The sequence below is a fragment of the Tinamus guttatus genome, unplaced genomic scaffold (genome assembly GCF_059628265.1).
Source record: "Tinamus guttatus ecotype Peru unplaced genomic scaffold, ASM5962826v1 Tinamus_guttatus_pri_ptg000004l, whole genome shotgun sequence".
NCBI classification, from domain to species: Eukaryota; Metazoa; Chordata; class Aves; order Tinamiformes; family Tinamidae; genus Tinamus; species Tinamus guttatus.
This window is the reverse complement of record NW_028288538.1, coordinates 13,939,844-13,955,298: the sequence shown is the minus strand read 5'-3', so window position 1 is coordinate 13,955,298 and position 15,455 is coordinate 13,939,844. Positions and strand designations below refer to the sequence as shown.

Here is a 15,455-nt window from a genome sequence, read left to right as displayed (position 1 = left end):
TTACCTCTGCTATTTTACATTTAAACATGTTCTTTCAAATTCAGGATTACAGTTATTCTGCATAGCTAGCAGTGGGGGAGCCAAGCCAAGGAGTTGTGATTCCCTAAGGGGGAGTCCACAGTGGGCAAATGGGTCTGTTCTTAGCCCAAATAATCCAACTTATGATAAAAATTCAATTAGTCCTTGTTGTTTATATCAGTTTGGTTGGTTGGTTGAGATGAAGCCGCTACATAGGCATTCAAAGCACTGCATATGCTAGTATGCATTAAATCTATGTCTTCACTAGTCTTGGATGGGTTTTTCCCCCTGCCTAATAATTTCAACAAAGTCTGTGGAAAAAACTTACTACTTTTAGCCAGCACTACCAAACTAGCCTTGCGCTCTCCAGTCTCCAGTTCTCGTTCCTGCCCCTATACCTTGTGTTGGTACAGGTGCATTCCTATTTGCATGAGGCAAATAATTGTTAGAAGCACCTTGTATACTATTACAGAGGCATAGGTCATTGGCTAGTATGGAAGTGCTGTGGGCCTCCGTAAATCACCGACTCCAACAGCTAAATGCTTGTTTGTAGCTGTACCCTTCCCACTAACAGAATTTTATAATTTACAGTGTGTAACTGTGTGTTATCTTATTCTAACATATAGTTTGAAATAGTTACTTGCTTGCATTCTGGTGAATATGTTTGCCCTATAAAATGCATGAGATGGCTGTAACCAAATCTCAGTTTGAAATTGTGATGTTGAGAGATGGGGGGAATACATCAAATTGTCATTCTATTGGCCACATCTTCCTTAGGTGCTTTACAGCATACACGGTAATGTGCCTGCGTAAAAAGTATTAATTTCAGCATTACTGATTTCAGTAAGATGCAAAAAAAGTTTGACAAAAAAAATGCAAAAGGGCAGAATTGATTTTTCTGATAGACTGCAGGGAATGGGTTTGGGATCAGCTCAGCTAATTGCATTGATCTGGAGTGAATTTTAATGATTTTCTGAGTGTATCACAGAATCTAGCTACTGTTCAAATGAGCTGGAGAAAACAGATTTTGGTTTCAGCTGGTATGACTTGAAATGTCACAAGTTTTCAGGAGCATCCTGAAATAGTAGTCTCAGAGTGAGGAACAAATGTCTATTTAGATGTCAGTTAAGTGCCATGACTAAGGGATCGGAAGGGGCTGTTGAGACACGCAGCCTGCCAGGCAGCGCAGCGCATCGCCGAGGGACCCCAGTGCCCAGCTGAGCAGCAGCACGTGTCCAGATTGCGCTGCAAAGGCTGGAGATGTTCCAACATCACATTTTAATAGTTCAGATTATTAATTGTCCTCACCGTAATAGTTGCACTGCACAAGTATGATTTTTGCGTCCTTAGCTTCCCATAATTATATCTCAGTTGGAATAACATGGTTTGTGAAAATGCCTGCCATCTGAAAGACCATCTGTGTGTAGACACCTAAAAATCCTGATCAAGCTACGTTCTGATCTTTGAGGGCAGAGCAATGCTTTGCTTAATGGATGAGAGTGGGAAAGCTGATGTGGTTTATGTATCAAGCAATAGAATTCAACATGAGGAAAATATTTGGGAAGCTGGGATTGGAGTGGATGGTTTGCAGTTGTTTAGTGCCAATGAGAAGCATAACAACTTTGTTGTTGTTTATTGTATTGCAGGGAAGCAAAGGACACTACAGATACCACTGGCAGAGCCACAATGTCAAGCAGAGTGGAGTGGACGATATGGTCCTTCTCTCCAAAATCACAGAGGACTCTATAGTGGAGAACCTAAAGAAGCGATACATGGATGACTATATTTTTGTATCCTTTATGGCATTGTTTCTCCTGGGAACATCTGTAAAACTACAGTGTCTGCAGTGTCTGGACTTACTTATTTATTCATTTTTTAACTGTGATTAATTAAAAATATGAAAATTCAAATACCTGAACATATAACCCAACAGAAAAAAATAGATATTAGCAGCAAAAGTTTGCTTTTCTTTTGGAAATGTATCGAAGAACTTCTTTGAAACAAAATACTCCTCACTATTTCATTTTTGGCTTTCACAGCATGACATGAGCAGTGACAAATTGGGTATACTAGTCAGCATTGTGATATGCTAGATGGTGATTTAATTTCTCCTTCTGCTCTAGTCTGGTCTTTGTACTACTTAAAAGAATCTGGAGAAAAGTTTCCTTGAAGAGTTTAATTTGTTTTGCAGAGAGAGAGAAATTTAACATTTCCTTGCTATTTCCATATGTTCAGAGAATAAGACTTAATAGCAACCCAGCTTACGTCTGAGAGAGAAGCAGCATTGCAGTTGTGTCGACATTTCGTCCCAGACTGCCTAACTTTGTCATAAGGGTGTGCTCACATTTATGTGCATCTTCCGCTCAGGAAAATGGCACTATACACAATTTTGCCTTATGGAAATGCAATAGAGATGATTTGTCAAACTGATTTGTGGCAGAATATAGAGGCCAGAAAAAATGTGTTCTTGCTGTTAGTCACACGGACACATTTGTCCCTTTGGAACACTTCATATTCTCCCACTCTTGGGAGCTTCATGCTCATAAATACATTTTACGTGTTTTTTTTTTTTTCTTAAAAATTGTGGAAGCTTTACATAAAGAGATGATGTTTCTGTTGAAGCAGGATTAATTTTTTTTTTACCAAAGGAGTTTGTGGTTACATGAGATATAGGATTCTACTTTTAAAGAATTTTAATTCCTTTGTGTGGGAGGAAAAAAGAAAACTCCTTTGCAGTTCATTGGAGACTTGTCATTCTCCACGGGAGAGCGTCTCTTGATCTTTGAATTGTCTGTGTGTCCACCCATGAATGAGCGTTTTTCTGTGCCACTTTGCATAGAGATTACCAAATCTTCCCAGAAAATGCTGACATTGTTTGCCAATGGAAAGCTGTCGTTTTAGATGTTTATGCTGACACAATGAATGCTTAATTTATTATTCTGGAGATCCAGATGTTGTTGGTCTCCTTCGAATTAAATTAAAAATATGTGATGAAAACATTGCATATTAACAATACAGAGATTATGTTCACTGATTTGTAGTTTTTCTCTATCATGTGACACTATTTTATGCTGTGACATCACAGTAATATAGTCTTATGTAAAAGTTCAGCAGTTCACCTCGGTGGGGGCTGTTCCGCCTGTGCGTGCTGCTCTGCGCAACCAGAATCTGCCCCTGCTGCTCATTCTGTGAAGGTCAAAACAACTTTTTCCAACACTGATAAAATGACCCTTACAGAGAGGTGACACAGTTCAAATATCCCATTTCCTTTTTCTATTTTTATTCAGAATGTGTCAGATTTGGACAGTCAGTGTGTGCTTGTAAACTTAGCTTGTTCTAAGAAGATGAATATTTTGACATGATAAAAGTTTCCCATTGTATGATCTGTGTACAGTCTTGTAAGCCTAGTAATTTCATTTTTATTACAAATGTTACAAGCCATGGTTATTTAATATTACTTTGAAGCTCTATTGTTTTATCTAATACATTAAAAAGTTATATGGCAGCCACTAGTGATAAGGTTTTACGAAAATATAGTTGCTGAGACAATCTTACGGACCTTGACTGCTCGTGAATGCAGACCTATATCGGCTCGGTACTGATCTCGGTGAATCCCTTCAAGCAGATGCCGTACTTCGGGGAGAAGGAAATCGAGATGTACCAGGGAGCTGTAAGTGGATGGTCTGTAGCGCCCCGGGGCGAGGGGACTGGAAAAGGACTCTCCTGGCCTGGGCTCTCCTGGTCTGCGAGAACGTCCCTCTCCCGTGAGGATGTCTTGGGCTGGGTTGCCCAAAACATCAAATCAGTATCTAAAGAAAATTCTTATACTGATTAGCTCTGGTCCGTATCCATTTTTGCGCCTTGCCAAGGCAGTTTTTAAACTAGTCATTAAAAACGGGCCATTAGTGCACTGGGAGACTGAGATCTCAAAAAATGGGCAAAAAGGAGATGCTAAGAATAGATGCCAGTTTCCCAAATGTAAGTGAAGAGAGGATCAGCACCAGGACACGAGGGTCTGAATTCAGTTTAGTGCTCCGCTCCAGCCAGGCATGTCCGCAGGGGAGGCCACTGCGTCAGAGTGGGTCCTGTGGCGGGAGCGCGGCCGCAGGGCACCGGGCTCTGTGCTGGCCTCCAGCTAGGCTATTGTTAGCATGGGACCGGGGCTGGAATAGGCTTAAATTGTATGAGTTTCTCTTGAGCAAGTGCTGCATTTCAAGCACAGCCCATTTTTAGAACACAGTGTTTACAATAGTCGAGAAGAAACTTATGGATGAATGGAAGATTGGTAACAAAATCAGAGGCTTTGATTTGTTTTTATTATATAAACAAACAAAAATATTCCAGAGAAAATTCAGTGCAAAGTTGGGAGGCAGAATTGTTTTTCCTGGAAAATAACTCTTCCGATTTAAGCAAAGATTTATATTGTTCTGCTTTGTTTAATTCTTGTTGAAAATATATGCTCTATTTCCCCTCCTAGGCACAGTATGAAAACCCACCACATATTTATGCTCTTGCAGACAGCATGTACAGAAACATGATTATTGACAGAGAAAACCAGTGTGTCATTATTAGGTAAGACAAAGTTTGATGAAAGAAATTGTCTTCTGTCCTGTTTGTATTCTTTTGTTTTTCAATTTGAAGAAACTGAAAAGTCTTTTTTTTAATACTAAAAATCTGCTATGTCAATGATCACTGAGTATCGTTTTTTTTTTCCTAGGGTAATTAAGTACTTTCTGCACTCCCTTTAGTTCTCCGTGGAATACTGATGGCAATTTAACAGGAGAAATTGCTTTCTCCAGTAGTCAGCTCCATGCCGAATACTGAAGTCGCAATAGCTTGAACGACAACATGAGGGATGGGTTAATGGCTATAACAGCCATAGATAGCTATAGATGTTAAATACACACTCTCACATTGATTGCATTTAGCATATTCTTTTAAAATTTCTTTTTCTTTCTTTTGAAAATAATTGTGCTTTTATTGCTTTCAGGAAGTTTGCTCCCCTTTGGTCAGAGACAACAGAGAATGATACTAGCAAATCAATTTTGTCCTCACCATTATTTCATTTTAATCACTAGGCTGTGGGAAATGATTGTAGGTATGTGAGAAGGGTTGATTACAGATGTGTGCACATCAGCCAGGTGGTAACTAACGGCCTGCTCCCCCAGAGGCTCCAACTCCCCAGAGCAGATTCACAAAAGACTGGCAGCTCCCAAGACCCTGCAGCTCTTCGGGTGAAGTGGATGTTTTACCTAGCTGCGTGGCCACTGCTCCAACATCCATTTCACTTCGTAGCTGCCAAGGACTTTCCATCTCTGCCCCTGGAATGGCAGTTCTTAAAGAAACAGAGGTATAGGTCTGTCTGTCTGCCTTGGGTCCCACAAATGTCTGCTGAGCTTAAGTGGTTTCAAATCAATCTTTGCATTTCAGTGAACCATATTTTTTCCATGAAAGTTTGTCTCATGGGATGTTTATTTCCTCTTACATTTTATTCGAGGGAGTTTAATCAGAAAATGATGATGACAATATGGTTATTATGAGATGCAGATTTGCTTCTCTTGTTCACAACAATTCTAATTTTGTAGTGACTTCACTGAAAATCCCTGGTGGAAAAGAAGCAACAGAGCAAGTTAGCACAGCAACAGGCCCAGGTTTGATTTTTCCCCTTAAGATGGGGGCAATGAGAAAGGAGGAAATTACCCATAGAAAGGACTGATTACCTGTCAGCTGGAAAAGGCTGTGTCTGGCTTGAAGGGCACAAGGAACCCAGGGAACCTTAGGGAGAGGGATTCTTTGTTGGATTCCAAGTGACACACCTGCTGGGCCCTGCTCCAGCCCTGGGCAGGAAACTCTTCTGGATCCCGTCGAGGAGGTGCAGATTTGCAGGGAAGAGCCTGGCAGTGGGTGTGTGAGGGTCACGAGGGCTTTTGCCACCACATTTAATAATGCGCTTATGCTCTTCGAAGAGCTGGAGCATTAACTAGGAAAGCAGATCCGAAAGAAAATATAGTTCCCTGAAAAACTTAGTAGAGAGTGTAACCAGGTATAATCTTCTTATATGATAATACTAATTAAAACAGAAAAATCTCACCGAACAGCCTACCCAGGGCCAGGCGAGCCTGTTTCGTTAGTGCAATAATTGCAGCATATGTGTGGATGTGCTAAGAAAATTATATGAACACAAGTGTAATTATAGCTGGGGAGCGGGGAGCCGGTGCATGTGGCTGCACCGAGCAGCGCGGGGCCAGGCCAGGGATGGCAGGGCAGCGTGTTCCTGGGAAGTGGCACCTTGATCTTCCCTGGTGTTTAGGTGTGGTGGAGGCCCAGCACATTATCTAATGTCTCTGTTGAACCAGGCCTAGAAGCGGCCGCTACAGGAGGTGATTGCGGCTCTCCCTCCGTGGCGACCGGGCCCCTCCTTGACCAGCTGGGATGAGTTTCCCACCCAGACGCTGATGTTGAAGGGCCGCGGCCGCCGCTTCCCGCTCCATCGGCACCGCCGCCCTCTGATGAGGACAGCGGCGCTCACCGTTAGTACCTGTGTGCTGTGTAGCAATGAACACCTGTGTTTCCACGTTGTTCTTGAAGTCCTGCATTTCCATACAGTCAAAGACTTTATTTTCCCTTTCTTTCTGTGATTCCTGCCATGAGATGTTGCAGTTACTTTAAAGCAGTTTTTTCAGTTCGTTTTAGTTTATGTTCCACTTCCATGGGGCAATTTTTGGTACAGTAAAGCTAGGTGTGATGGCTGAACACCTGAAAAGGCAGTTCAATATCTTACATATTTCAAAGGCATGCTAACAGAGAGCGCTTGTACCTCATGCTTTTTTTTTTTTTTTTTTTTAGTAAGGAATTTCACTTTCTCTCAAAATGATGATATTCCAAATTTAATATGAAATTTTATAGCTGGCTTCTATATCACAACTTTCCAGAAGCCTCAGATGACTGAATTCTCTAAAAATTACCCAGTTCAGAATCCAGCTGGAGATGTGGTTGATTTTTAATGAGGAAGTGGTATGAACCTAAACCTAACGCAGGCAGAAATATTAGGCAAAAACTCAGTTGCAGAAGGGAAAAATAATCCACTGAAGTTTTGCTATTGAGGTTACTTTGAGCATAATTAAAGAAATCAAATTTTGTTTGTAAGCAAACTGACAAGCTTATCCAAGCACAGCAGAAAATTCTATGTATACAGTGTTCTTTATAAAGGACTCTTGGATCTGCAAGGAAATATTTAGTAATAAATTTTCCATGTTGTATTGATGATGTAGATAAGCGTTACTGATATTGTGCTATAGCCAGGGAGACTAAATTAAATGTCATTCAACAAATTAATTTTAGGGAGAAGAACGGAGTCCTGTGTGGATGTTGCTTATCTAATCCCTGGGTTGTATTGTCTCTGTGAAGGAAGGAGCTAAATTTTTTTCTTCTGCATTTGCAATTTTATTCTGATTATAACCAAGGGTTAATTGATGTTGCTGAAAAAGATTTTTTTTTTTTAAGTAGCCAACAGTACTAAAAGAAACGGGGATTCTGTAACAGTATTAAAGCAGTATCTCTTTATTTGTTAGTGATGGAGAATATATAACATTTTTATTTTTTGTAAGTAAAGTCTCTAGGTTAGAATTATCAGTATCATAGTTTACTTTCCATAATTCACTTCTGGCTGTTTTAAGCCATTTAGCATTTCTTCTTCAACTTTAAGAAACCCTTGTACCTTCAAGGTATTTAAAACTACCAATCAAAAAAAAAAAAGATTGTTTTATCCTCTTGCAATAGTTGTGATGGCCTCAGAATAGCGGGAGAGATGTGGGAATGGTTCTGCTTGAGAATCATGTGCTGGCATTGCCACAGTTCCCGTGTGGCAGATGAGTACCTGAGCCTTGCTGCAAGCAAGATACCATCCCCTCAGATAAAGTTACTTCAGTTCATAAGTAATGTATCAGCATCCTGTTTTGTCCTAGTTTAATTGGAGCAATTTACTAGTATTTGATCAATAAACTTTAAAACTGGAGAAAGGTATATGCACACATAAATCTAAAGCAAGCTCTGCAAGGCAATCTTTCAGCCAAATGCATTTAGTGTAAAAGACCACTTAGATCCAAACAGCGACTATCAATAAAATGGAATTAAGTTCCTCTAGATCGATTTCCATGACAGCCACTGCAGAATGAGTACTAAAAGCTGCACTTAATTTGAACAAAGAGGCGGGTAATTTAGGCATCAAATAAAACTCTTGTTTGGAGATTTTTCTGCCCCTCTTCTAAACATTTCTTACTTCACCTCCAGCACCTCTTCCCCTGGTGGTGTTCATCATTCGAAAATAGCCTAGAGGAAGAGCTTTTAAAATATCTTCTAACTGAGAAGTGGGCCAGATTAGGTATGACTCTTGGAGTAAGTTCCCAGCTGCAGTTGGTTTTACCCTGTAGCATGCGAGTATTTGCTGGGATGCTTGAAAGAGGATAGGAAAATTACATCCACCAAATTTTAGGGGTAGTTGGGTGTCTTTGGAAAGCCAAGTTGTCAGGTGCAGATTTTTGGCTGCTGTATCATTCAGGCAGCATCTGTGACAGCTGCAGTAGCTAGCTGGCAACGTGCTGGTTGACAGCAGTCCAGTGACTGCCAGGGGAAGTTGCAGCCTGACGGCCTATCGAGGCGTTCCTACGCAAGGGCTGGCGGCACTTCGGCCGTGTTTTTCTTTCTTTTTTCCTCTTTTTGTTTGGCTGCACAGCAAAATAACTACAACAAGGTACTTGAGCAACATTTGAGAAATTTGGATTTTGTTTTGTGATAGGTGAGAGGTAACAGAAGCTGTTTAAAGTCATTCTGAGGCTTAGGGTTAGGCTTCAAAAAAGTATGTGAATATATATTTTAGGTAGATAATTTTGTCTTGTATTTTGCTGGCGTAAAGTTCCAATTCTTTTGGATACTCCTTTTCTTGAAAATATTTAATAGAATCTAGAAGAAATGTGTTTCTTTTTACTGACTGATAAATGATATCTGGTCGTATGCATTTGGTGTTGGGCTCCAGATCTATTTCTATATTCTGCTGAGGACTGTATTTACTTATAAGCTCAAGAATAGCTTCAGGATATACTGGCTTGTGTGTCTTGTTTTGCAATACAATGAGCAAATTTACTGTTAGCAAATTTTGGCTTGAAGGACTGTTATTTTTAATTCTTCAACTATTGCTGACATGGACTTCTAAATATAGTTTGTCATCCAGCAAACTCAGCCGGTTCCTGTGAATTTAGTAGATACCGGTAATAAAGCTTTCCTTCTCCTTTATGTGTAGGAAAGGACGAAGTGGTTTGAGTAATAAAAGACATGATGCAGACTGCACTGTGGTCTCACAACATAGATGATCAAAAATTGTTTTTTCACATTTTCAAGTTTCCTCTCTGATTTGTACAGCTGCAGTCAAGAGAAGACAAGAGTGTGAAAACATCCCTGGCAAAAATTCCCTTCTGTATTTTTACATTGTTTGGAAGCCTTAAAGCTGTAAAATAATATTATTATTTTATTTAATTATATTAAAGCCTGGCAGTTTTGGGGAGCTTTTTTTATATTATGGGAGACATTTGGAAATGTCTCCGTTACTTATGTTGAGAAGAAGCTATGAGCTGGCATTCTTAGCAAGTCCTTTTGCAGTGCAGGACATGCTGATGTTTCTCTAGCAAATATAGCTAAAATTTGCTCATGAAAAGATGTGCACTTGATCCGGATCCAGGAACAAGTAGGCGCAGGATAGAAGAGTCAGCATTCACTGCAATTATTCAAAAGCCCAAAGCACAGTTTTCCACACAAGAAAAAATGTTTTCAGATATCACTGAGACACTGAAGCAACATGTGTGCGTTGGTCTTTGTGTTACTGTAGTTGCCCAGGGTTAATTACTTACAGCCAAAGCTGACTTTTGCGCCAAGATTTATGCAAAACTGGAACACTTCTATTGAAATGAGGAGAGCTTCAAGGTATGAAATAAAGTTCTGACATGCCAGTTTTTTTCTCCCTCTCAAGAAGCTCTTGCTAAGAGCGAGGAAGCAAATCTACAAATGTTATAAAATATATTTACCATTGAGATTAATGTTTTAAGGGAAGGAAGGAATTGTGAAAGCTAGTGTGGGATATTAAAACTTCTTGTACCCTGTGTCAAGAGGTACAGGAACAGGAAGGTAGTTCTTCCGTCATTCAGGATGTGATTAATAATGTCTCATTATTTCATTCAGGAACACCTAAAACAAAAGCCTCTTGAACTAAGGTGGGCATCTGGCCTGGCATGTGCGGCCCAAAATCCCGCTGAACTTGAATGGGACTTGTGTTCTTGGCACCCTTATGCTGTTTTGAGTATCTTGGTTTGAGCGTATTTATTTTTCAATTTATATATTTTCCTGCTTTTGAAATCCAACAGAGATGTTGGTGTCACTGCAAGGTGTTTCATTCAAGATTATTTATTGACAAACATATCCAAGTATCATGCCGCAGTACTATGTCCCTGTCTGTATGTGACCAACTTACCTAATGTATATTTGGTGTATATGTATTACTTAGAGTTTGTTTCTCACTGGGTCATGGTGCTCTGTTCATGTCTGACATTTTAAGTTTTCCATAGTGTTCTCTGTCCCGTGGGTATCATCACACCTAGGCAGAACAGCCTTGTGTGTTGACTGATTTCCCTGTGGTCTGCACGTCAAACCAGCTAACAGGATGGCTTTTTATTTTATTTTATTTTACTTTTTTTTTTTCGTAGTGGGGAAAGCGGTGCTGGGAAGACCGTAGCAGCTAAGTATATCATGAGTTATGTCTCTAAAATTTCCGGAGGTGGCCCCAAAGTGCAGGTGAGTTGATGTGGAGTAACCTTGCGGCGCGAGCAGAGCGCGAGGGAGGCGGCCGCGGGGCAGCACCACAGGCCGCGCGCGAGACTCCTGTGGAGCCGCGAGGGGAAACCCGAGCGGCTTCCCAGCTTCCAAGCTAAATCATGGACGTAAGCATTTTTAAGGGGGGAAAAGGCAGTTTAATTACTGTTCTGCACCAGTAATGGCCCTGTTGTTGGGAACAACCACAACCTCTTCTTCGAGGACCTGACTCCAGCTTGGTTTTCTGTTGAAAACTGAACTGGTTGTTCATGTTTTTGTTGCTTCCGTTATGAGTTTTGTGTATACATTAGAGAGCAAAGAGCAGGAACATGGTCTGGTTTTATGAGGCAATAGTGTTTCTAAAAGCTAGCTGAAGCAGCAAGTAGTTGCTTTTGTTAAAAACTGTATCAGCAATGCCTGCAATCAATGTAAGCCTTTTAACTAAATCTAATGTAGTGAATTAGACATAACGTTCCCTTAATGAAGTTAAATAAGGTCATTTGTTAATTGACAGACAGTGATAGGTAAGTAGCAGCTACTTGTTATGTATTTGCCTTGTTGCAGTCTGATGGTAAGTGCGTTCTTCCTGTTTAGTTTTGAGCAAAAGTGACAGGGGGACATTGCACAGAACAGTTCAGTAGAAAGCCAGAGAAAGTATGCACTGGGTTATTTTTAGAATGAAGTTAATCGCACTTTACTTCAAAAATATATATTTTGGTTGATTTTTTAAAAAATCCATCTCGTTGTATAAAATTAAAAATACTGTTAGTGGCTACAAAGGTAACAGTTGATGAATTTGACACTATGCCTGAAACATTTCTTTTGAGATGTTCTGGGTCTTTCCAAGATATCTTAGCATACAGGAGGTCTCTTCAGAAGCCATCAGCTTAACAATATTCTGACTCCTGGAATGAGAGAGAAATGATAGGAACAGGCTGGTTAATGCTATCTAATCAAATGGGCAGCAGCATCACTGGTCCTGAGGCAGGTTGTTGAAGCCCTCGCAAATCCTGCAGTTCATGCTGCTCTGCCTTCACTGCCCATGGCCAGACCCCCAGAAAAATTTAAGTGCTTGTGTGGAGGAAGGAGGCTGTTTCAGAAAAGACAACAGAGAAAACACAGTTCAATTTAACTCCTGTGTTGCTTGGCAGGGCAGTAGGCAGAAGGATGAGTTGTTTGCAGCCTTTGCCATTTTGTTCAGTTTTATGGGATTTTCTTCAGAAATAGAAACTAGAACTTCTGTGGAAAAAAAAAAGTTAGATTGCATTGTTTGTCTAGATTGTATTCTTTGTCTGAGCAAGAGGATTTTTTTTCCAGGTATATGCTTTCTCGCTTATTTTATGTATAATTGAAGTGTCATGGTTTCCTAGAAAAACAGCAAGAACTTTAAAAAAAAAATACGTATTTCCAAATCTGTATTTCTTCTATTTCATAAAATTTTAGCATGTGAAAGACATTATTCTGCAGTCCAACCCTTTATTGGAGGCCTTTGGGAATGCAAAAACTGTACGAAACAACAACTCCAGCAGATTCGTAAGTGCTTTTCCTCTAACTCTTATTTGCTTCTTTCAACTTTTGTGCTATAAGATAGCTATTGTTCAAGAAGTGCTACCAAAGGACTATTAAATACAGGTAAAGTATAAAGTATCATTTAAAACATAAATTGTGTTTTAAGAGGCTTGTGTTTCAGATTGCAGATTTGATTCTCTTACAATACATGCTTGTCACAAGTTATTTTTCAACTACTTAATCCGTAAGGAAATAGCTTTCCAGCAACAAACTGGCCTGTTTTCATGGTCAGGTACAATAAGTTAATTTTTTTTTTTTTTTTTAGCAGATTAATGGGAAATAAGTTTGCTAACATGTACAAAACCTAGCAAGGAATTACTTTCAGCTTGTCATTATAAAGTACCTAATCTTATGAAATAAGTGTTTACTAAATAACACAGAGGGAGTTTTGAAAAGTTACACAGATTTGGAAGGAAAGTGTGTTGCACAATTTGTGTAAAATGGAGTGACACCAAAATCACAGTGCAAATCTGAGGTTAATTCTGGTTAGACAGAACTCAGTTTTGTAAAAGTAGCATTACATCCATTAGCAGCTGTAAGGAAAGTAAGCTCTTTTTTTCCTATTTTGGGGACTTTGTGGAAAAACAGAGAGTATATCTACCTGTATACAATATCATATAAGTATTTTGATGACATGTAAAACATGACTGCTGCATTTTGCAAGAAGAGAAAATTGTAAAACTGTCCTTTCTTCTAAAAGCTCTCTATCGATGTCGGCAGTCAGATTGGTAACAATGAGGATAAAAGCTAATTAACCTCTTTGTATTCCATTGCTTTTGGCCATTTTATTATGCAAAGCTAATGGCAGAGTTTATTTATAACATGATTATCGATGCAATTAATGTCTCTCCAGAACAAAAGGATACTGGCTTGCCTCATTTCCAAGCAGAAGCCGTTTGCCATCGGTCATAAACCTGTTAAAGTTACTTCCAATGCAGGGAGCTCTTAGTTTCATTCACACTGAGCAAGACCCAGCAAGGAAAAGAAGCCACTGACTTTCTCTCTGCTTTTGCATTAATGCATGATGTCTTATCCTGAGTCTAGCAGTGTATAAATGGACATGGAAAGAATTGTATGTGATAGTTTAAGAATAAAGGCTTAATTAAGTCTTGAGGCATCTGAGTTTATGTATCCATAAAGAATAAATAACCTAGTAACCTCCCTTGAGAAATAATATAACAAGTACTCGATTACAAATTATTATTTACTAATCATTTAACAACTTCTGTAATTATTTACTGCAGGGAAAATACTTTGAAATCCAGTTTAGCCCAGGTGGAGAGCCAGATGGTGGGAAAATCTCCAACTTCCTCCTGGAAAAATCTCGAGTCGTAATGAGGAATCCTGGAGAGAGGAGTTTTCACATTTTTTACCAGGTCAGAAGGGTCTCCTTAATCAACTATTGAAAATATTTTTTATCAGCTTTTCATGTGCATTGAAAAATTGAGACTACTGAATGCATAATCAAGAAAATAATTTGGTTATCACTGGAAAGCTTCATAACATGGTAGGACACTGCCTAACATAGATCTACCCAGTTGTCTTTCAGTTCCAGAAAAAAAAATACTTAAGCAATTCAATGGCTCAGCTTGGAAATTCACAGCGGATGCCCAAATGGAAAAGTCCATTTTAATGTAATAGGAAGTGAGAACTTTCCAACGACTTTTTAAAAATAATTATTAAACTGGTCTATATAATTATACCTTCTGCTCTAGAATTCTGTAGCACATCTTGGAATATTTAGAATATTATTTAGGATGACTAATTTAGGATAATGTCTGTTGACTCTTCCAAGCATCTCTCTTTTTTGCTTGTTTATTGTTTATTATTATTATTATTATTATTATTATTATTATTATACATTTCTTAAGGCTTTTCTTTGTGGATTTCCTTGCATTTATTGGTCCTTGACATGTAAGTTTCTTACTGGCTAAAGTCCCAATTGAGCAGGTTCTACAAAATTAGAATAAAGGCAGTGCAATGTAAGTGATGTAACAACCTCACATAAAGTCAAGGTGACATGGTGAGGCTGGAAATCTGGCCCTGGAATTGCTCCAGGCGCTGTGCAGTCTCCTCATCTGAGGTATGTGAATGTTGTGCATTGTCCCACTGATTTTTCTCAGTCTGGCGAGGCTCTTGGTTTTAACATAAATTTAAGACTTTGGACCTCAGACTTCTCCAGTAGGAGTGCTTGTTCATTGCTTTCTACTGCAGCTGTGTCTACACAAAACCATACGTACTGTGCAGAAGTCTGAGGAGTCTCTCCTTGGGCATCACAAGAAAGACAGGAACGTTTTTCATTACACTGAGGTATCTTTCCTCAGCTGTGTTGGCCTAAACGATGCAAAAAGGTGTGACTGAGCAACACTTCACTTGGTTGTTTTCCTAGTAGCCATAACAGGTCATTATAGAGCAGATGTCAACATAGTGTTGGAGCAGTTCAAAACTCGCTTGACACTCCCCACGGGGAGGATAGAAGACACTGGGGCTCAGTCACAAGTGCTGCTTTTGGTTCTCTCAACTCCGCCCGCCTTTAAGTAGGAAAGGAGGACAAGCTGCTCCTGAAGATTGGGCTAGAACATTGTGGAGTGCGAAAAACTTCTTTGCCTTCATGGGATAGAGATAACGGAAGACATTTGAATCAGCCCCAGTTTGACCTTCATACAGTTAGAAATAAGTTATTCACCCAAATGGGAGTGACTGAGCCTGGACTTTTTGTTTAAGCAACTGGCAAAACACTGGAAGCTACGAATCCAGCACAGCTTTTGCCGTATCTGTCCGAGCAGTTCCAGACTCAATCACCTGTTTCTGAGCTGCCTCATCTCTGCTGAAGATAGTTACATGATGCCTAGTTTGGTGAATTTGTTTTTGCAGCTGATTGAAGGGGCCTCCACAGAGCAAAAAAGCAGTCTTGGCATCACCAGTATGGACTACTATTACTACCTGAGCCTCTCTGGGTCCTACAAGGTAGATGACATCAACGACAAATCTGATTTCCAGGAAACTCTGGTGAG

General features: G+C 39.7%; 1 protein-coding gene across 1 annotated transcript in view; it reads left to right on the top strand.

Moving 5' to 3' along the window:
* MYO1E (myosin IE) overlaps positions 1-15,455 on the top strand; it is an 81,039-nt gene that overhangs the window by 27,349 nt on the left and 38,235 nt on the right. The window contains exons 2-8 of the mRNA XM_088519723.1: positions 1,665-1,808; positions 3,599-3,688; positions 4,496-4,590; positions 10,767-10,854; positions 12,316-12,405; positions 13,686-13,817; positions 15,316-15,450. Of these exons, the coding sequence (XP_088375849.1) occupies positions 1,665-1,808; positions 3,599-3,688; positions 4,496-4,590; positions 10,767-10,854; positions 12,316-12,405; positions 13,686-13,817; positions 15,316-15,450 (774 nt within the window). The remainder of the gene's footprint in view (positions 1-1,664; positions 1,809-3,598; positions 3,689-4,495; positions 4,591-10,766; positions 10,855-12,315; positions 12,406-13,685; positions 13,818-15,315; positions 15,451-15,455) is intronic.